This window comes from Natrix helvetica, assembly GCF_964273705.1.
Source record: "Natrix helvetica genome assembly, chromosome: 6".
Classification (NCBI taxonomy): Eukaryota; Metazoa; Chordata; class Lepidosauria; order Squamata; family Natricidae; genus Natrix; species Natrix helvetica.
In genome coordinates, this window is record NC_138553.1 from 19,846,341 (window position 1) to 19,868,133 (window position 21,793).

Genomic DNA, 21,793 nt, shown 5'->3' on the forward strand with positions numbered 1-21,793 from the left:
AGGAGGAGGAGGAGGAAGAAGAAGAGGAGGAGGAGGAGGAGGAGGAGGAGGAGGAAGAAGAAGAAGAAGAAGAGGAGGAGGAGGAGGAGGAGGAGGAGGAAGAAGAAGAAGAAGAAGAAGAAGAAGAAGAGGAGGAGGAGGAGGAGGAGGAGGAGGAAGAAGAAGAAGAAGAAGAAGAAGAGGAGGAGGAGGAGGAGGAGGAGGAGGAGGAGGAGGGAGAGGAGGAGGAGGAGGAGGAGGAAGAAGAAGAAGAAGAAGAAGAAGAGGAGGAGGAGGAGGAGGAGGAGGAGGAGGAAGAAGAAGAAGAAGAAGAGGAGGAGGAGGAGGAGGAGGAGGAGGAGGAGGAAGAGGACGAGGAGGAGGAGGAGGAGGAAGAAGAAGAAGAAGAAGAAGAAGAAGAAGAAGAAGAAGAAGAAGAAGAGGAGGAGGAGGAGGAGGAGGAGGAGGAAGAAGAGGAGGAGGAGGAGGAGGAGGAGGAGGAGGAGGAAGAAGAAGAAGAAGAAGAAGAAGAAGAAGAAGAAGAAGAAGAAGAAGAAGAAGAAGAAGAAGAAGAAGAAAAATCATCAGACATAAAGGTGTATTTAACTGAATTCTGTGCTCCGTTCAAAACACCAGAAGAATTGGAAACTATAATATGGAAGAGGTAAGGGCTTACATTCCTCAAAATCTTGGCACAATCTCTTCCGAAAAAACAGGTTGTGATCTTCTGACTAAAGAGTGATGGTGGTGGTTAAGGAATCGATGATGATGATGATGATGATGATGATGATGATGATGATGATGATGATGATGATGATGATGATGTCCATGTCTGACTCTTTTTATACAATTCTATGGGCCAGGTCTCTCCACATCTTCTGACCTCGCACTACTTCTTTGAGTTTTTCTGTTTCCTGGCTGGTGTCAGCTTTGATGATGATGAGCATATATTTCTACTAGACTTTCAAGTGAATGTTATGAAAGTTTACTTCAGCCACTTTTGGGAGTCAATAAAATGGAACAGAAACTATATATTCCGAGGCTAGGAAAGTTAGTCTTTATAGCATTTTTGGTCAAACAATTGCTTAAGCAACTGTAACCTTCTGTCAGACATTACTGTCTCAGATCTGATGGGGCTTGTAAAAATGAACCATCTGTTCAGCCGTTTTCTCTGTAGCATGGCTCTACTAGCCAATATGACTGATATTCTAAAATAAACACAAAACATTGCTCAATGTAAATAACTGATTGACCAAGATATTCCATTTCCCTGGGAGCATGAGGAACACAGAGAGATAAATTTACATAAACGAGTTAATTCTCACCTTCTTCCATGGAAATCACACGGCTTATACAAAAAACATGGGCTGTTTTGGGTTGACTTGACTGATGGGTTTGCTAAATTTTAAATGTTTCTAATCTGGTTTCAGATCTTCATTTTTCAAAATCATATCTGCCTCAAAGAAAAAAATCACTTTCTTTCTTGAAAGAAGAAATTGAGCTCTTCAAAGGTTTGTGCTTCTTCACATTTTTTTTGCCTTTCAACACAGTAGCAATAACATGCCTTTAACTTTTTTTAATTAAAAAAAATGTTTATTTCAGCAGTGAAGGATCCAAAATGGGGGGAAAATAAGGAAGGAAAACATTTGGCTACTCTCCCACAGAGCAACCCTTCTGTCTTCTGCATTCATTCTGAAACCTTCACCCTCCCTTCCCGGTTCTGGATTTAAGAACAGTTTTGCTATTCCCCTAACCCTCACCCACCCACCCACCCTCCGTGGTCTTTCTCTGCCAGCTGGCATCTTCTTGACACACAACTCAGGGACAGTATAGAGTGTGGTCATATAGCAATGAATGAGCTCTTTGTGAGATGACTGCAATTCTTGGAACAGATGTGGAGTTGAACAATATGATATCTACAAATACTGGGCCATTGGTTGGTGTTCATAAAATGCGGGCTGAAATCATTGAAAATATGCATACTTTACCGTGGGAATGAAAATCTCTAGAGGACAAACAAACTGTGAGCTGGGCTCAGAACTCTGTTTTTAACAAGGTAGGCTGGCAATTGATCCCCCTAGGGATTATGCCAGACCTTGTCATTATGAGACTCAGAAGAAAAGTATGGGTAATTTGCAATTATGGGTTACAGGCATCTTTTCCTTCCATTCTAAGTTGCTCAATAGTTCACAATCATTACACAAGTATGTACGGAGTAGGAAGCACAGGATTGGCTACTAATCTCTATTAGGGGCATTGTTCTGACCTAGGCTTCCCCAGCAGCACAAAGCTGAGTTTTCGTCCTGATAAACCCATTTTATTTCATTTACAGTGAATTCCTCTCCAGCAAAGTTGCGACCCTCAGTCTTTCAAGATAGTTCACAATTACTAACCTTTACCAGGCTTGGAGAGTGGCCAGGCCGATATCTTCCAGATGCTGCAATATTTGGCAAGAATGCAGGAATGAACTAATTGTCTCCTGCAAACACCCCTCCCCTTTCCTTCCTCTTTTATTCCCTATGGGAGGGGCCATTCACCCATCCACCTGTGGCTTTACTCCCCAGTCGACCCTTGTTCCTTAGCTGTTCCCTTCTTCTGGCAGCTCTGCATATGTGCACACTGGGAACAGGCTCCAGCTGTTTGTCTGCCTCATTGATGTCTGACTCCAAAGGCAGTTGGTAACTGTCAGACAGCCCTGGCCCCTTCTCTGCCTCGGATGCAGAGTACTCGTCAGAGCCTTCCACCAACTCCAGGACTGGCCCATGTTCCTCCCCAACCTCCTCACTGTCTGAATCTGCTGCCAACTCTGCTGGCTGCTGGCGGGCCACAACAGGCATGTAAACAGGTAGGAAAGAGGGTTCAGAACAATCTGAATCCTTCCCCCATAGAGAGGCAATGGGAGAATTTGGGGCAATTTTCAATGCAATCCCAGTCTGATGGAAGGTTTCCAACCAACAAACAAAACAAAACTCTGAGACAGGTAGATTCCTCAAAGAATAATTTTATTGGAAATGTCATATTGGCACAGGCTGGTGAAAACCGACTCTGACTATTCCCGCAGTTTTTACCTAATTAAAAGTAAATGTTTTTCACTTTCCCAAAACAGTCACCTGGTCCAATCAGGATACTGTCCAGTTGCTAGGTGATTCCAGTCCCCTTCTTCCAAGCACCTGCAGGAATGTCCTTGGTTCCCCAGAGAAAGTATTTTGTTTTGACTTTAACACCCCAACTATCTCTATTCCCCCCTCCCTGTCTCTCTTGTGTCCACGCAGAAGTCTCAAAATGGCCTCAGTCAGGACAGCTTCAGGGTTGACACCTGATATGATCCATTTGCACATTCAACCATTTTTTATTGTTGTTGCTCCTTCACAACAAATTTGGATCTTTCCTGTTCAATGTTGAAGTGTTATCCTGTGGGAGGCAGAAAGGTGGATGGACAAAGCTTGATCTCTTTTCACATATTTTTTTTCAAGCTTCTATTGAGATGGAAAGAAAAAAAAAGAGCACAAAAAGATACCTGCTCATCAGATCAAAAAGTTCTTTAAACCAGTATTTTGTTTTTACAGCGGTAGACCAAATGCTTCTGGTCTTCTTCTAAGTACAACCTGATAGCTGTAGAATATTCCTGTTCCTGAAGGCTGGTAGCAAGAGATCTGATACAGATAGATGGATGGAGGAATCACTCCATTTCATATTCATGCATTTTTAAAAAAAATATTATGATATCTTCTCACTACATCTGAAGTGCATCTTCATCCTAACTATAGAGGAAGAATTTCAATGAAAGGTAAGAGTGTATTTGATATAATACATATAAATAGGAATACATGGACTGGACCAGAGGTGGGTTGCTACCAGTTCACACCGGTTCAGGCGAATTGGCAGTGGTATTTTGGCCTTGGTTACCCGAACCGGCAGTGACCCAGGCTGGCCACGCCCCCCAAACCAGTTCCCCAGTCACTGATGCCATAGTCAGCATTTTTTAAACTATTTTTTTATCTTCTGTGCATGCGCAGAACAATTTAGTCAACTGTGCACACATGCAGCGTGCATCTGGCGCATGCGCAAGCAAAGCAAACCGGCAGCAACTCCAGCAGCAACCCACCCCTGGACTGGACCTAAGCAACACCTACAGTGTACATATGCCACTCCCATTTCTGCATATTTTTTCCCATTTACTGATATAAGGAGATATTTAGGACAACAATCCTTTCCTTCCTGTGGCCAGTAGACTGAATCTGGGAATTATTTTGCGTGCAGATCTACATTATTTGTTCGTATCATTTAGAAACTCTGCTGAATCCTTTAGGATTCATCATGATGTTATTTGAATGCTTTTCCAACAATTAAATTATGACAATCTAAATTTGAGAGCAGCTCGGAGGCAAAGCTTTATAATTAACAAGATAGATGAACAATGACTCGCTGAACCTTATTTTCTATGGATAATAAAAGTAGTGGGTAGTGAGTAATAAAAAGAGTGACTCAAATCCATAAATCTGGCTTTTGTTACAGATTGCAGAACATTCCCTCTGAATTGATTGTAATGACAGCCTCATAAATGCTACTGGTACCCATATAATATCGTTCTGCAGGATGATGATATTGATAAGTTACACGCGCCCATATTAGAAATGTTCATAATCCAATTATTTTTATAGTATTTCAAGCAGTGAAGTCACAGCAGTATCAATGGTGTGGCAAAGAAACCATACTCTCATGGAATAACAAAAGGCCAAGAAAATTAAGCAAAGCAGTGACTGGTTACTCAGAACAGTACTGATCTAGATAAATGTACGGTACAGAAAATTCTCAAGATCAACATTTTAGAGGAAAGTTTGACTCAAAACTCCAGTCCATTCCCAGATGTAGTAAATTCCATTTTGTTTTAAAACAATTGTTTCAATGCCAGCATTGACCAAATTCTTAAAAAGCATGGGGATAACACATTTTTAGAAAGAGTTAGGTAGTATAAGTAGAGGACAGAGCAGGGATGAAATGCTACCGGTTGGGGCTGCTTCGCCTGGATCAGTAGTACAAAAAATGCTTTAAAAGGTTTTTAAAAAGTTCTGACGATCAGCTGTGCGACCGTCAGCTGTGCCTGATTTTCTGTGAGGTTCCTAATTGTCGCAGGGACCATTTTGTGTGGAGTCCAGTTGCTTTTACATTGTGTGTGAGTCAGTTGTGCAGCTTTTGTGCCATTTTTGTGTAACGTGTGATGGTTGGTTTTTGAGCTCTCTGTGACTCTGCAAGGTTCCTGCTCGTTGCAGGGGACATTTTGTGTGAAGTTCAGCTGCTTTTACATTGTGTGTGAGTCAGTTGTGCAGCTTTTGTGTTATTTTTGTGTAAATTGTGATAGTTGGTTTTTTAGCTCTCTGTGACTCTGCCAGGTTCCTGCTCGTTGCAGGGGACATTTTGTGTGAAGTCCAGCTGCTTTTACATTGTGTGTGAGTCAGTTGTGCAGCCACGCCCACCCGGTCACATGACCACCAAGCCACGCCCACTAAGTCCTGTCCACAGAACCAGTAGAGAAAATTTTTGAATTTTACCACTGGAACAGATGTATAATTATCAGTCTTTGGCTTGGTCCATTCTATGCTTAAAGCCATGGTTAATGTAACCATTATTTAAGGAATGAAATCCAGCGGGTGAGTTTGCCTAACCACCTCACAAACCGGATATGCACATTTCATTTTAGCTGACATACAAATACAAAAACTGTCTGCTCACAACTTTGGTGTGTTGAGTGTGCTTTGTGCTCAGTCAATATTACCCTGTACAAGTTGTGAAGCAGCTGTTGTGTGTGCAGGAAATGCTGGCATTCCATTGATGCATTGAAGTGTGCTTGCTAGCTCTTCATTCTGCTGCAATCATCAGCTATGCTTTTTTTTTCTTTATTTCTTCCCCAAAAATAATCCCCCAGTGAATTATTAACATGGGAAATTAAAGAGGAATACCTTTGATTTAGTCTAGGAATTTAAAAACAAAAGCCAAACCAGTTAGAGCAGGAGTGTCAAACTCAAGGCCCGGGGCCAGATCTGTCCTGCGGGGTGCTTAGATCTGGCCCATGGGGCCACCTTGGAAACAGTGAAGGACTGGACTATGGTCCCACTGCCAGTGAAAATGGAACTGGAGGGCCACGCTTTGTTCTCCTGAGCTCTGTTTTCACTGGCAGAGGGTTGCAGGAGGCCGTCACCCAGCTTGTTTTCTCTGGCTGAGTGCTTGGGCCATCACCAGCACCCCGACACAAGTGACATAGAACTGGCCATACCCACCTAGCCCACCGAGGTCAAACACGACCCTGATGCAGCCCTCAATGAAATCAAGTTTGACACCTCTGAGTTAGAGAGAGGATTCAATCAGTGGTGGGATTCAAAAATCGTTACTACCGGTTCTGTGGGGGTGGCCTGGTGGGCATGGCAAGGGAAGGATACTGTAAAATCTCCATTCCCTCCCCACTCCAGGGGAAGGTTACTGCAAAATCCCCATTGCCTCCCAATCAGCTGGGACTTGGGAGGCAGAGAATAGATGGGGGCAGGGGCAATCAGAGATGATATTTACTGGTTCTCCGAACTACTCAAAATTTCCACTACCGGTTCTCCAGAACTGGTCAGAACCTGCTGAATACCACCTCTAGATTTAATGTATTCATTTTGTATGAGGATGACAACATGGCTGATTCGGATTTGAACCAGGGACCTTTTAGACCACAGCTGTTGCTCAGTTCATGAATATGGCAATCAGGGTGGAGATTTAAAAGGGGCAATTGATTGCCTAGAGGAGAACACCATCTTGTCTTTTATTTTCACTTCTCCCACCCCTGAAAACAGCACCACTACCAGATGGAGGAATCACCACTACCAGATACGCATTCATTTCTTCGACCCTCTCATTTTTGGCAAGGCATGAATCATGTTGGAACGAGAGTCAACCCTTCATATATGATCATGGTTGCTTTCTGTCTGGAATCCATTTCTCTTGGCTTCCTATGGAAAGGCAACAATCTGGTGAGAAGGATCATATGGTTGTACAAGACCTTCAAAGGCCAGTAATAATGCATAAAATGTGAAATTTTAATGTAACCAAAAATGATGAGCATTTTCTGATTCTTTGGCATCTTTAGGTATCCAAGTTTTGCACATTAATTTGAGATGTGTTTTAGAACATAAATATGCAACAAAGAAAGTCTTTTTTTCCCAAAAAAGAATCACTTTTATTGTGATTATTGATAACATGAAATATTGTTGTCCCAATGATAATACAGACTGGGACAGGCATTTCAAGAGTTACAATGGAACCAAAATGCAACAAACGTGATCTAGGATTAGCCATGTTTCACATAGTCAGGTCCTAATGAGGCCCGGCTAAATCTAGATCTGACATTTTTCTGGGAAATACGTTCCTCTTCTATGTGCATTTTTACTCAGATGCACCAACCTTATAAAAACAAATAAAAGCAAATATATTATTGAATTGAATGCAAATTGCTCGTCTTTATTTTGGGTGGGTTTCCTGCCCCACACAAGGTCACTAGGCCAGAAATGGCATCACATGACAAGACTTTTCCAAGCTTACAAAGATTTTAGCTATGTTTCATTGAATGCAGTTTAGTCTCATTTGGGAAAATTAATAGGGACCTGTCATCAAGGCTATCCTATGATCCATTTGCCATCAGCAAACTGGAGAGCGAGAGCGAGAGAGAGAGAGAGAAGAAGAAGAGGAGGAGGAGGAGGAGGAGGAGGAGGAGGAGGAGGAGGAGGAGAAGGAGGAGGAGGTGGTGGTGGAGGAGGGGGAGGGAGGGAGGGAGGGAGGGAGAGACAGACCCCCAAGAATTCACATACTTTTCTGAAGGAAAATATATTCAATGGATTTTGTGGACATCATCATTAGTTAGCTACAAAAAGGTATTATGGGAACTATATGACTAAGCAAATAGCTAAATTTCTTATTCTGTGTCTCCCATTTTAAGTATTTTAAAGTGCTTTGTATTACACAGTTTTATTGTGAACTTCCATGACTTTGCAAATGACACCAATTTTGTGGAAAATAAACAAGAAGATGTGCAAGTTGATGTTACATCACAAATTGTAGTTAATTAAGCATTACTAGGAAAGGAGACACACCTCCTGTAATGTCTCCTTTCAGTCACTCTGTAAACTATAAAACATGCCAAAACTATCCATCAGATACTAAAAACCCTCCACGTGGTCAGTTTACACTTAGTCCTATGGTTCTTTAATAGCATCACATATATTAATAAAAAGAAAAACAAAAAAATGATATCATCATGTATAAATGAGCATGACAAATGAATATATATAATCATTGACTTTCATTATAAAAATCTGTGGTTATGTCTATAGACATATCTATTTCTGTGTGGAACAATATTACATTGGCAATAACACTGGAAAGCTACAATCGTTCATGGCTTTGTTTTCTGGCTTATCTCCATGAAGTGAACAACAAATCATCCCTGGGTAGGCTCTCTTCCACCCGTTGAGCTACACAAGTCTTGCATGCCAATTCCTACATACAATTACCACTTTCTGGATATTTGTGTTGTTTGCGAAGTTGGCCGTTAATAAGAAAAGGTTCTACTGGGAAGCAGATTTACCGCCCAAGTGACCACAGTGCATGCAATGCCAATAGCTATTTATTAGCAATAGTTATTTGGAATTGGCCCATAGTCTGTTTAGTGAAGTTGTACAAAAAAGCACAGCAAAAGCTTCTAGTCTTCCAGAAAAGGATAGGAACCATTAAAAATAATATTAAGAAGTGAATGAGCATTGCAGGAGACAAACTGTATACCGAGGAATGGATATGGTGCATACTTTCAAGTCACATCTCTCCATCCGAAAAGAAAAATGAAGGTATGTACGGGATCTAACACTAATTCTGGATGCTTCCCCCTCTCCCCCTATAGTAGGTATGTGCATATCTCTGGCTTTCCACGAATGGCTCCATTTGTGAGAGCACACATACAGCCATTTTGCTTAGTTGGCAGTCCTGCAAAAATAGTTGTTCTTTGATGGACACTCTCAAAAAAGGAAAGGGTTTGAAGCAGCCACACATTCATTGTATTTATTGATAGTCCTTTGAGTAGCCCTCCAAATAGTTGGAGAAGTCTAAGCATGTATCTCACTTGAAATGAGAATGTTAATCATATCCAGATATGGAGCTCCACTGCTTAATCACCTACATCCTGGGCTTGTCTGATGAATAACATGGAGAAAATACTCATATTACATATTTTATTTAATGGTACATATTGTATTTATTGTTATCCATTTTATTGTAGGCCTAGACTCCCATGTGAAATGATAGGTAACATTAGTCAAATAAATAAAATCACTAAGCCATGTTGGTATTAGAGATTATTATTGTTATTGTTAATTGTCATATTTTTGTACCCAGAATTTCGCTGTTGAAGTTGGGTGAGTACATGAATTTAAATTAATAAATAAGAACTATGAAGATATTTTTTGAAGAGCTGCTTCATCCACATGATTTTTCTCAGGCTTTTTAAATTGGCATTTAATTTTACTTTAGTTTATATTGTTTACATTTTTGAATAACCACCATTTTGCTACCTAAATGATTCCATGCTTTCATTTTGTACTTCATTTTATTTGTTTACTTGTTTCCCCCCCCCCCCCTCAGATTATATTTTTTATGCATTTGATTGAGAAATATTTGGCTTTTGGATGGTTTACAATTCAAAGGAACCATTTTTAATAATGAATTGAGAATTATCCTTTCAAAACAGATCCATGAAACAAAGGGATACACTATCTTGTAATGAATGGAATAGACGCAAGTCTTGTCTATTAAATGAACTTCCCTGACAAACTATTGTATTTGTATTTCGTACACATCTATGGAAAATCAGTTCAGGTGTGCTGACTTAGGTTAACTGGAAGAAAGGTAAGACTGTGATGGGGAACTAGACAAGGGTGGGTTTCAAAATTTTTAGCAAGAGGTTCTCTTCCTGGTTGCTGGGTAGGCGTGGCCTAGTCAGCCTCCTGAACCATGGGAGGGGTGTGTTTTTGCCCTCCCCAGGCTCCGGAGGCCCTCTGAGGGCCAGAAATGGGCCCATTCCAGTAGGCCCGTTTTTCGCCCTCCTGAGCCTCCGTGCACACCCTGCACTTACCTGCATCCAAAACCAGTCGCGTGGGGACTCCTGGGAGAGGAGGGGCAGGCAGGGTCAGCCAGGAGTGGGATTTTGGGTTCTCTGAACTGCACAGAATCTTAGCTAGAGATTCTCCTGAACCCTTGCGAACCCCCAGCAGCCTACCCTTGGAACTAGATTAACAGAAATGGCAAGGTGCAATCAATGCTTGTCTAGTGTCTGTAACAGCTATTCTAACAGACAGGAGAAATTTACCAAATTTACCAAACCTGATTTCCAATGTTACCATTATTACAAGAAGTCGTTGACTTACAACAGTCAACCTCATTGAATATTAAGATACATGGGGAAGGCTATGTTAGAGAAGCTTAGATTGTATATTTTATCATTTGATGTATGTTGACTTTCTGTCAACTTGTAGATTCTGTTTAGTATCTTTTACCCAAGATAAGTCTCAATATGTGACAGCACCTGCTTAATCTCTCTGAACTTGGAAATGGTACTGGGCCAAGCCTTATTCAAGCCTTGAATCAGGCAGTTGCAGAGAGCACCTGGCTATAGTTTAGACAGAGAAGTTGAAAAAAATATTCCAGAAGGATGACAGTGACAAACTATTTTGCTTACTGTTGCCAAGAAAATTAAAGGGATCTGTTCATTGAGTTTTATGTCAAACTTAACTTGAAGGACATTTAGCCAAATCCACCTTTTAGCCAATGTGAAAAGCTACACATTAAGGTACGTAAACAAGCAGAAAATGTTATGGATATATTCCCCATGATCATGTTCTGGAATCTTGAATCATTTTTGTACCAAAGTTTGTCAATACTAGATCAAAAATAGCTAGTCTACTGTAATCAGTTGTGATCAGGAGGTCACTAAAAAGGAAACAAGATATCTCACTAGACTAGATTGGTCACTAAAGTAATCTATTAGGTCCACATTTTATTCTGTGAATTTGGGACATTTGTAAATTACCACCAAACCTAAGGTCTGAAATGAATCTATGTATGCAGTCACTCTAGAATTTGAGTAAAACCCTTGTATATTCTAAGAGTATTTATCACTTTGATAAATCTGACCTGTTTCTATGTGCCCTGTATTCTCACCTTTCTATGAATAAATAAATAGTAAAATCACTGTTCTTCTGCATGATTCTTTCTGTCACAGACTTGATATATATCCAAAGAAAACAGGGAGGAAATGGGTTCAGAAGAAGCAATGATGTAACAATGTCAAACTTAGAGAGACTACGAAGCGTGAATTCATTATATGGTTTTGCAATTAGCTATCCAGATCCCCTTTGACAGGCTTGATTTAATCAAGAATGGTGAAAAATTAGCACAAAGACACAGATGCTGGTTTAATGGTGTGCAACACCGAAACAAGAATATGAAGCATGAAAGTGAGAGAAATGGAGAGTGGGAAACACAAGATTTTCATGGCAAGAGTTAGAAGAAAATCGATGGTTTCCTGGATTATGAATGTGTGTGTTGTTTTTGTTTCTTCCCCCACATTTTGCGTTGCTGTTGTTTATTCAAACAGATTCTACAAGAGGAACATGGGAGACGTTCATGCTACTTAGGGGGAGCAGTGAGAATACATTTCCTTGGCCTATGGATTCTCCAGGCCTTTGAGTCTCCTCCTTTATCCCTACAAGCTGACATGTGGGAACAGTTCCGTGGCAAGTCCCCGTAGCCCTTAGAAACAGGTGGCTTCTTCTCAGAGTTTGCAGGAGAGCGAGAGACTGGTGGTTCCATTTGCTTCTTCCTCACATGACACCTCAAGAGTACCTCAGGTGCAGCTTTGTCATTTCCTAGAGTTTTCTCTTGCATACCCACAGAGATCACACTGCAGTCTCTAGATCCTCGTGGGGCACTATTGGATGGTTCTGATGACTCTCCAAGTAGGAGGCTAAATCTGGATCCCCAGCCTGCTGGGCCCTGTCTCGAGGTGTCTTACCCTATAATGGTAATGCAGAAAAAGAGAGAGAGAGAGAGAGAGAGAGAGAATAAATCCCTCTGCAATAGAAAGGGAGAACCAACATGTACAGCATGTTGAGCATACAGATTCATTCCCTTCAACCAGGGGTGTCAAACTGGCGGCCCATGGGCCAGATGCATCACACAAAGGCCATGCCCACCCCAGCTCTACGAATGGGGAGACATCACAAAATATCACGTGACGACAACGTGACGTGGTGAATTTGACCACAGTGCCTCAGTCCTTTATTTGACAGAATATGAATTCACTTTTTAAAGTGAATATTGAAAACACATTTAGCATGGTTCCTCTGACAGTTCTGTTGACTTGTTTTGATGGGCCACCATATAGAAAGCCCCAATGAGCTTTGCTTTGGGGGATTCTAAGGGTGAAGTCCTGTTTTAAGTCAACACTTAAGCCAACGAATCTTTGAATGCTACAACCTAACAATATTTTCTTGGGAGTCTTAAGCTGATGAGTTACCAAAAACTATGCAGTGGTCTCCAAATTAAAATTAAAAACATCTTCACCGGTATAGGCACTACATGAAATCCCATCATTTCAATTCTTAAGTGGCATTTCAAGATCATATAATCCTTTTAAAGTGCTGATTTACCAGCTGGCTATTTTGCTCATACACTGCGGTTTTATACATTACTTATGTTCAGAGGTGGGTTCCTACCAGTTCGGACTGGTTTTTGCACGCACCAAACCAGCTATAATGCCGGGAGCAACCCACCCCTGCTTATATTCTTGTAGATTCCATGGTTTTGACTACTGTCAAAAGCCAACTTGAAATTGCTGATAGCAAGTGACAAACGATAGGTTAATAAAACCAGCAGGGCTTTTGTTCATGTGAACCCAGTGAAAGTGTGCTGAAAAACAAGCAAGCGCAGAGGCTCTCCACTTATTTGCAAAGGAATCGCCTGAGTTGGCTACATATTGATTTTCACTTGCTCACAGAACTATTAAAATGGATTTGTTTGGTTTGGTTTGGTTACCTTGGAGTCCATTTTCCTCAATGATGCCCCTGCCTCTACCAGCAGCTGGCAGATGCCACGGTGGCGTTGGCAAGCTGCCTTGTGCAAAGCTGTCTCACCCCTGAGTGTTTAATGGGGGGAAAAAAAAACCTCTATCAATATAATGCATTACATTCAACAGGACATAATTTTGAGGGTTGCTGACACAAGCACATTTTCTTAATTTGTCCTCTAGATCTTTGGTACAGCAGAATATGGTCTTAAGAGTGCTCAAAGCTTTCATTTTAGTTTTGCTTTGTTTTATTGCCATGCTTAAAGCAACATGCTGAATATTAAGTTGTTACCCACACTGAGGTCCAATTTTAAATCACTTACATGATGGGTCCTCCCCCCCCCCCTTACACCTCTGCCCATTTGGATGAATTCCCTTGAAGAGTAAATTTCCTTCTCTTTCATTCCCAGAATCTGAACAATAAAATTCTTTGGCTTCAAAGAGTGGAGTATGCTTACATGTGTGTGCTTTAAAAACTTTAAAGCAGACATCAATATTTATGTTGTATAATTCCCTAGATTTTGGAACTGAATATTATGTCATCTCTGAAGATATATACACTATAAAAGCTGGGTGTTAACATTTAAACAAATACGAAGAAATTTCATTCCTTTCCCCCCCTCTCTTTTGGCTTGGGCTTAAAACCAAAGGATTTAGCAGAGATCGCAAATACAAGCTGTGATTCTCACAGGCTGCCTAATGGTGGGTCTTTATGTTCTTATTGTAGTAACTAGACAAGGAATAAAAGAAAGAAATTAATTCTATCCAGAAGCTAAGAGATGTGGGTATAGATTAACTAGATCCCAACAACAGCTAGATCTCTAGAGATCTTAAATATTTTTTTTCCTTTTTCTTGCAGCACCGTTAAATTTTCACCAATCTGGTTATTCCTTTCAGATGCTTTTAGACTAGCATTATGCCAATCTGTTCACTTTCCATCAATTTGCCCAATTTGAAATTAGAAAATATTAGTGCAATGTGATACCTTAGAGGTATTGATAAAGCTTTGTATAGATCTTTTTTGGCTTTTTACTTAACAGTAGCCACAGCTCATATACTGCTTCACTGTAGTGTATAAGCCTTTTTCCCCTCAGCTTCTTCTGGGCAACAATCACCTGATAGCACCATATTGGTAACTGATCAATAGGGCAAAGTCAAATGATCATTCTGAGCAAGGGTGAAATCTACTTACCTTCACTACCGGTTCGCAAAAGTAAAAATGAGCGCACAGTTCGCTCACATGCACCACCTCCACACATGCACATGACCTTCTGCGCATGCACAGAATATAAAAAATGGACAGGATGACGTCCGGGCGGGCGGGTGGAGCTTGCTACCAAGCGCGTCTGCAAAGGTAAGTAGAACAGCAAGGGGGAGGGGAATCCGCTGTGCCACGCGATTTAGATTAGCTAGAAAGCAGGAAATCCTGCTTTCTAGCGAATATGAATCGCGTGTCATAGCTGATCGTCGGAAATACTGGTTCGCCAGAACCGGTAGCAATTTTTTACTACCAGTTCAGATGAACCGATCTGAACCAGTAGCATTTCACTCCTGATTCTGAGGTTGAATGGAAGGGACCAAAGTGGCTCTTATAAAGGCGTATACAAACTTGGAAAAAAAATTAAACTGAAATTTAAATGCCGATCTTTTTTCTACAAAATGGTTTTTTTAGTCCCTATGTGGGAATAGGAGGAAGCTGATCTTTTTGCATAAAAGAGTAAAACATAGATTTGACCCAGTATTGATCTGAATTCAGCTTCCGTCATTACTGGTTATGTTGGCTACAACTGAAAGTCTCTTTGTCTTTTAGATTGAGGAGGAAAAATCCAAACAAAAACCCTAATCTTTAGTGAATCATGTATCTAATAATGTCCTCAAAGTAATCATTTTGGATTTGGTAGACAGGACTGTAATACTTGCTGTGGTGGTGGGGAGGGGATGCAGAAGGATACAGAATGGATTTCAGAACTTCATGAGTTTCAAAAGGAATACGATCTAGTCTTTAAATGGGAATGGACAGGCTAAAGTTCCGTAAATCAACACATTGAATTGTTATTTTAGGCTTAATCTTACATGACATTGCTTTGATTTTTCCATGCAATGAAAAGTAAGCTGGAATGAGAATAAGAGAAGAAGGGCTGAGTGAGCAAGACTTACGTTTCGCTATCTGTCATATCCAGTAACTCAGAAGGACCTACAAAAGAAAGTAAAAAAGATGATGTTCTTGTTTCCTACTGGATGTTGAAATCTGCTCCTCATCCCACTTTCCCAGAAATTTTCTTCCTGTGTGAAAGATGCTTTTGGGTTTTTTTGTATTTAACTCATCCTCAGAGTACCTTAACGCTTCTTTCAGGAATTTTTTTTTTAGTCTATCTTATTACTGGACATGGCTGAGGATGCAATAGTTTGTTCTGACCCAGGCTTCCTTAACAAGTATGAAGCAGAGTCTGGGTCCAGGAAAAACCTCTTTCATTTACCCGACTGTGAATTCCTTTCATTCACAGTCAGCAAGGCTTGGCAGTCTTTCAGAGGAATATTTATCAACACAAACCTTATCTCTCTTGGCAAGCTGCCAGATAACTAGTTTCCAAACGCAGGGCAAGGCAACACTTGGCACTGAGTCTCTTATAATCACAAACAGAACTTTCCTCTCTTGAAATGACTGAAGGAACTAATTGTTTCCTGAAAAAGCCCACTCCCTGTTTGGTCCTCTTTTGTTTCCTGCGGGAAGGGCCAATCAACTCCAATGTGTGGCATTACTCCCAAGTTGATCCTGCTTTCTTGGTTGTTCTTTTCTTCTGGTAACTCTGCGCATGTGCACACTGGGGACAGGCTCCAGCTGTTTCTCTGCCTCACTGCTGTCTAACTCCCTCTCTGTCTCTGACGTAGAGCCCTCATCTGAGCTTCCCTCAGCACCCAGGACTGGCCCATGTTCCTCCCCAACCTCCTCACTGTCCAAATCTGCTGGCTGCCAGCGGGACACAAGATATTTAATGTTTTTCTCTACAAGTTCTGTACTCATTGTTTGCTACCCATACTTCCCTATCTTGTAGAGCCCTCTTGAGATTGAATTGAATTAGGGGAGGCAGCAGAATTATGGTGAGATGCTGATACAATGAAACAGGATATTCACTCACAATCAGCTATACTGTTCATAGCAACAAAGCAAAAACACAGCAACTCCATCACCCTGGACTAAACTCTAGAACTTCAGAGATGAAAGGAAAAATTCATTCATTCTCTTCCTCACCCAGTAAAAGTTGTGTCTCAATCTTGCTTTGGCCCAAGCTTCCCAAAAATGGTCAACTTCAAACCCCCTCCCCAAGGGTTAATGGGATTATCCATCGTTGTTATTGTTATTATTAGTAGAAGTAGCAGCAACACTATTATTATTAAAGTAGTATTTATTAAATTATTTTCATATAATAAATCTTGGGGGTTGATGAACCAGCTGAAACTTCAAACAGGTGTGGGGGATCTTTGCTGTTGACTATTAACAGAGAACAAAGGTAACAACATATCCTTGTAGAAAGAATGTGATATGAGAAGCAACTGTAGGGAGGAGATAACTTATGGGTGGGATCAGAGGTTGGTTGCTGCTGGCAATCCTGCCGGTTGAGTGTGCATTCAAATTTGCATGTGCACCTGATGCGCACGCCCCAGGGGTTTGGGCGCAATTGCCCATAAATAGGTCTGTGCATGCATAGAACATTAAAAAATGAAAAAAAATGGGGGAAAAAAACCATGCCGCACCAACCAGGGAAACCAATTTGAAGGTGTGGCAGGTCTGGGTTATGATGACCCATGCTGGCAAACCACTACTGGTTCGGCCGAATCGGGCCGAACCAGTAGGAACCCACCTCTGGATGGGATAGTGCTTTGTATGATGCAGTTCTTAGTCCAGTTGGAGAACAGGTTAAAGGGCAATCGATTGCCTGAGACCTGGTAGATTTGATTCCTGCCAGAATAGCAGTGGAGAAAATATATCTATGTGTTTGGTTAAGAGTCGACCCTGACTTAATAGCACATAATTGGTCAAAATCAATCAACAATAGCCAAAAAAAATGTCTTTATAGATCCCTGAGTTTGGTAATGAGGAAGCAGCAAATAATTTATAACAAGAACAACAGTAAATAAATAAACATTATTATATTCTTTATAAACTCCTGAAGGTACTAAAGACTGAACAGTTCTCTTAATCTAAAGAGTAAGAGAAAATAAGAGCCGAGCCAAAAAGAAAGTAAAGAAGGGAGAGGTTAATCGTGAACTATGAGACTTATTCAACATTATGGGCCTCCAAATAAAGTCCCACCCCACCTTCTAACTTTCTGTCCCTCGGAGTTACTGTTTGCTGCCAGCTAATGATTCCAGATCCCCCTCCGGCGCAGAACAATAGCTGCACAGATGTGAGAAAGGTTGGCACTGGGAAAGCAAACGCTACTGTCCTTCTGCCACAGCAGGGAGCTGGCTGTCTTAGGAAGCGAGAAAAGAAAAAAGAAAGGGGCCTGGTAGAGGGAGAGAGAGCGCCAACCAACCCAAGGCAAGTCCAATAGGGAAACGCATCAGTGAGATTTCCATCAAGCAAAACAGCAGGGAGGCAAAGTAAAATAAAACAAGGGGGAGGGTGGGAAGGAAGGAAGGAGATGCAAGGACGCAAAGAAATAAATAAAGGGCTCTGGGAAACCAAGAGGAAATAATGGGGGGCACTCTCAGTTGAAAAGAACTAGAATGTGGGTAGCATTGGAGAGGGTGCCTCATGGGAACCACAGTCTTCCCTTAACGTCTCTAATCATCCATCTCTTTCCAATTATGAACTCCTTTCTCCTCCCCCTGCCTTCAGTTGCTCAAGCCAACACATGGACTGGTGGTTTCCCAGGATGCAAATGAGCTTGAGTTTCTATACCCTTGCTTCTACATGCGAGAAAGTAGAGGATGGGGGGAAATGGCAGATAGCGCATCCACCTCTGAACTCATAGTAAGAGAACAGAGAAAGCAAAAATATCAAGGCTTGGTGGAATTTTCCAACTAAAGGGCTCCAGAATTGCTATTCTCACCTTCCCCAAAAATCCTACCCTCTGTATTAGATGCCAAACAAGAGATGTTTACCCTGATCCCTTTACATGCAACCAATCTATTTTCTTTTGTAACCCTCTCAACACATGTGGCACATGTATGATTAATACACAAACTGATGGGTGGGCCAGAAAGAACTCTGAAGTTGACTAGGACAGCATGGTAGCAATAATCACACATATTCCATAACCCATTTAGAAACCACTATGGCTAAAGAAAATTTTAGTACTATAATCAATGAGGAAACCGTGTAAATAATGGTAGAAGTGAGATTCAGAAAGAGACATACCATCCAGAGGTGGTATTCAGCAGGTTATGACCAGTTCTGGAGAACCGGTAGTAGAAATGTTGAGTAGTTCGGTAAATTCAACCTCTGATTGTATTTATCGAACTAAACCAGTAAATACAACCTCTCACTGCCCCTGCCCCCATCTATTCTCTGCCTCCCGAGTCCCAGCTGATTGGGAGGGAATGGGGATTTTGCAGTAACTTTCCCCTGTAGTGGGGAGGGAATGGAGATTTTACAGTATCCTTCCTTTGCCACGCCCACTAACCCATGCCAACCAAGCCATGCTACACCCACCAAGCCACGCCCACAGAACCAGTAGTAAAAAAATTTGAATCCCACCACTGATACCATCCATAGGGGTGAGGAGAGAGAGATTTAGATTGAGACTGAAATTCAGGACATGGTTCTAGCCATTATTAAGTACTTGGAAATTCTTCTGGTTATAATGGGAAAATATCAAATGTAAGTTTTATCATCCACCATTTACCATGATTGTTATTCCATTTTTTGTTCCAGATTTTCAAATGAAAGGCAATATATGTATGCTGAAAAAGGGCCTGCTCAGCTTTTTTCAATCACACTGTAAAGGTCTGTGTAAAAGTATTTCTATACTAGCCATATTACAAAGGAGAAAAAACCCCACAGAATTTCTTCTTTACTTCCAGACTCAGGAATCTAATCTATCTAAGAAATGTGAGGCAGTTTTCTCTATTTATTTAAAACTCTTCAGAGGACTAATTCATAAAACAGGATCTGAGTGAGAAACAAATAAGCAATAGATTTGACAAGAGGATTATCCACTCCCTTAAATGCATCCATATAATAGTAGGTGAAATGGGATGAACAATTCACTCACCGTGTTCTAGAATGTATTTTACAATCTCACCATGTCCAGTCTTTGCTGCATGATGAAGCAAGGAACAGTGGTCAGGTCCCCGGATTAATAAATTAGCTCCTTTTTTACAGCATTCTACAAACTGAAACAGAGAGAAAAAATGTAATTATTCAAAATCATTACTTCATTTCAGTAGTAGTCATAAAGCCCAGGGTACCTGCGAGACCACCTACTGCCACCAATAGCCTCCCACCGTCCAGTACGATCCCACAGAGTTGGCCTCCTCGGGGTGCCGTCGGCCAGACAGTGTCGGCTGGTGACCCCCAGGGGGAGAGCCTTCTCTGTGGGAGCGCCTTCCCTCTGGAATGAGCTGCCCCCGGAGCTTCGCATAATCCCTGACCTCCGGTCCTTCCAACACACCCTAAAAAGTTGGCTTTTCCAGCAAGCCGGCCTGGCCTGTTAATTTTATTTAATTTTTAAAATGTGAGTGTTATATAAATTGGGTTTGTTTTTTGGACTGTTTCTAATTTCCTTTTAACTTTTGTACTATGTGTTTTTTTAATGCTGTATGCCGCCCTGAGTCCTTGGGAGAAGGGCGGCATATAAATCCAATAAATCCAATCCAATAAATCCAAATGAGTACCGATACGAGAGAATATTTGAAACTTAAGGTTGGAGTGGGGTCCTTGGTGCTCTCTGAGCTTAGTTGCTGCTTCCTACAGACTTGCATTACCCAACTAGTTAATATCATCATCAATGCTGGCCAAAATGAATGTACTCAGCTGCCTGCCTACAGGTTCCAAGAGATAGAAGAGAAACAAGTTGATAGTGCAGGATGGAATGAAAAAGCATTTTAAGTTTACTTTTCTTTGGCTGGCCATTGTTCTCTTTTCATTTGCTGAGGTCAGTCAAAGTCAAAGGAACAATCCCCTACCTGGATTCTTCTTCTTTTTTTATCCAAGATCAAAAGGCTTATGGTTTTACAGTGCAGTCTTTCCCAACCTGGTCTTGAGAAGGTAGCCACTCAAAGTGGGAATGTTGGATGCAACCATCTCAACATATCTTGAAAGTTGTAGGTTGGGGAAATCTGTGAATTATGGTTTGGATAGATTTTGTAAGGCAGGGGTGTCCAAACTTGGGAGCTTTAAGACTTGTGGACTTCAACTCCCAGAATTCCCCAGCCAGCATGGCTGGCTGGGGAATTCTGGGAATTGAAGTCCACAAGTCTTAAAGTTCCCAAGTTTGGACACCCCTGTTGTAAGGTGATAGTCTGTTGATTGAAAAGACCACTCACTCAAAATTATAGATCTGAGTTGAATGAGTTGACAAGGCGTCTGTCAAGCATCAACAAGACTGTAGAGCTGAGAAGAAATAAGAATATTCCTAATCTATGCACTGGACAACTTGCCTGCAACCGGGAATGGGCTTCAAAAATTTCAGCAACGGGTTCTCTGCCCAGTTAGTGAGTGGGCGTGGCCATGGGGGCATTTCGCCTTCCCCAGGCTCTGGAGGCTTTCCTCGAGCCTCTGGGAGGGCGAAAACCCCCTCCCCCAGGGTCCAAAGACCTTCTGGGAGATCCATTTCCCCCCCCTGAGCCTCCGTGTGGAACCTGCACTTACTTTACATCCAAAATGGGCTGCATGGAGACTCCTGGGAGGGGAGGATGGGGGTGGGAAGGGAGAGGTGGGATGGGCGGGGCCAGCCAGGGATGGGATTTGGAGGTTCTCTGAACCAGCCATAACGCTAGCTACAGGTTCTCCCGAACCCATAGCAGCCCACCCCTGCCTGAAACAAAAAACAAACAAATGCGTGTAACCTGCCCTTCAGAAATATATATCCTTTGAATTGAGCTTTAACTGCTGCAAAACAAAGGATAATAATTGGGGTAGAGGGATGGAATCCTCTCCATTTTTCACTGTGGCATTAGAAGATGCAGATTAGACTTAGCATTCCTGGAACCTGTTTAGTAATTGAACTGCATTCATAGCAACTACTGGAATTACAATGAAATGCAAAGGGAAGCAGATAATATACCATTAGTTTGCTCATATATCAAATCATGAGAACAGACTGTGGTGCACTTTGCTTATTCTGGCAGCTACTTGAATCTAACCTAAATTCTTATGCTAATGGTGATCTTTCAAGTTGCAATGTTACTAAAATACCAAGGTATTTGTGATTGTTCGTTAAGCATTAGCTCTTTCAAAAAAAAAAAGATTAGAAAGGTACGTATTTCAGAATAAAGAAATGAAATCCAAATAAATGAACAATGTTAAGAGAGAGAAAAACCCTAAATTGGATGTTGCTTTTTAATCACATTTAAGGTATTGATATGATTATTCTCATGTATGTATTGACTAAGAGCCACCTGGATGTAATGGTTAAGATACCAAGCTGGAAATCAGGAAACTGGGAGTTCTAGTCCTGCCTTAGGCATTAAGCCCACTGATTGTATGAGCTTGTTACATATCAT

At 41.4% G+C, this 21,793-nt stretch overlaps 1 protein-coding gene across 1 annotated transcript in view; it reads right to left on the reverse strand.

Annotated features, from left to right (window-relative positions):
• Window positions 1-7,186: 7,186 nt before the first annotated feature.
• Window positions 7,187-21,793, reverse strand: part of DGKI (diacylglycerol kinase iota) — a 309,532-nt gene continuing 294,925 nt past the window's right edge. The window contains exons 31-34 of the mRNA XM_081957046.1: window positions 19,342-19,462; window positions 15,281-15,317; window positions 13,093-13,192; window positions 7,187-12,071 (exon numbers count right to left, since the gene is read on the reverse strand). Coding sequence (XP_081813172.1) covers window positions 11,955-12,071; window positions 13,093-13,192; window positions 15,281-15,317; window positions 19,342-19,462 — 375 coding nt within the window. The 3' untranslated portion in view covers window positions 7,187-11,954. The remainder of the gene's footprint in view (window positions 12,072-13,092; window positions 13,193-15,280; window positions 15,318-19,341; window positions 19,463-21,793) is intronic.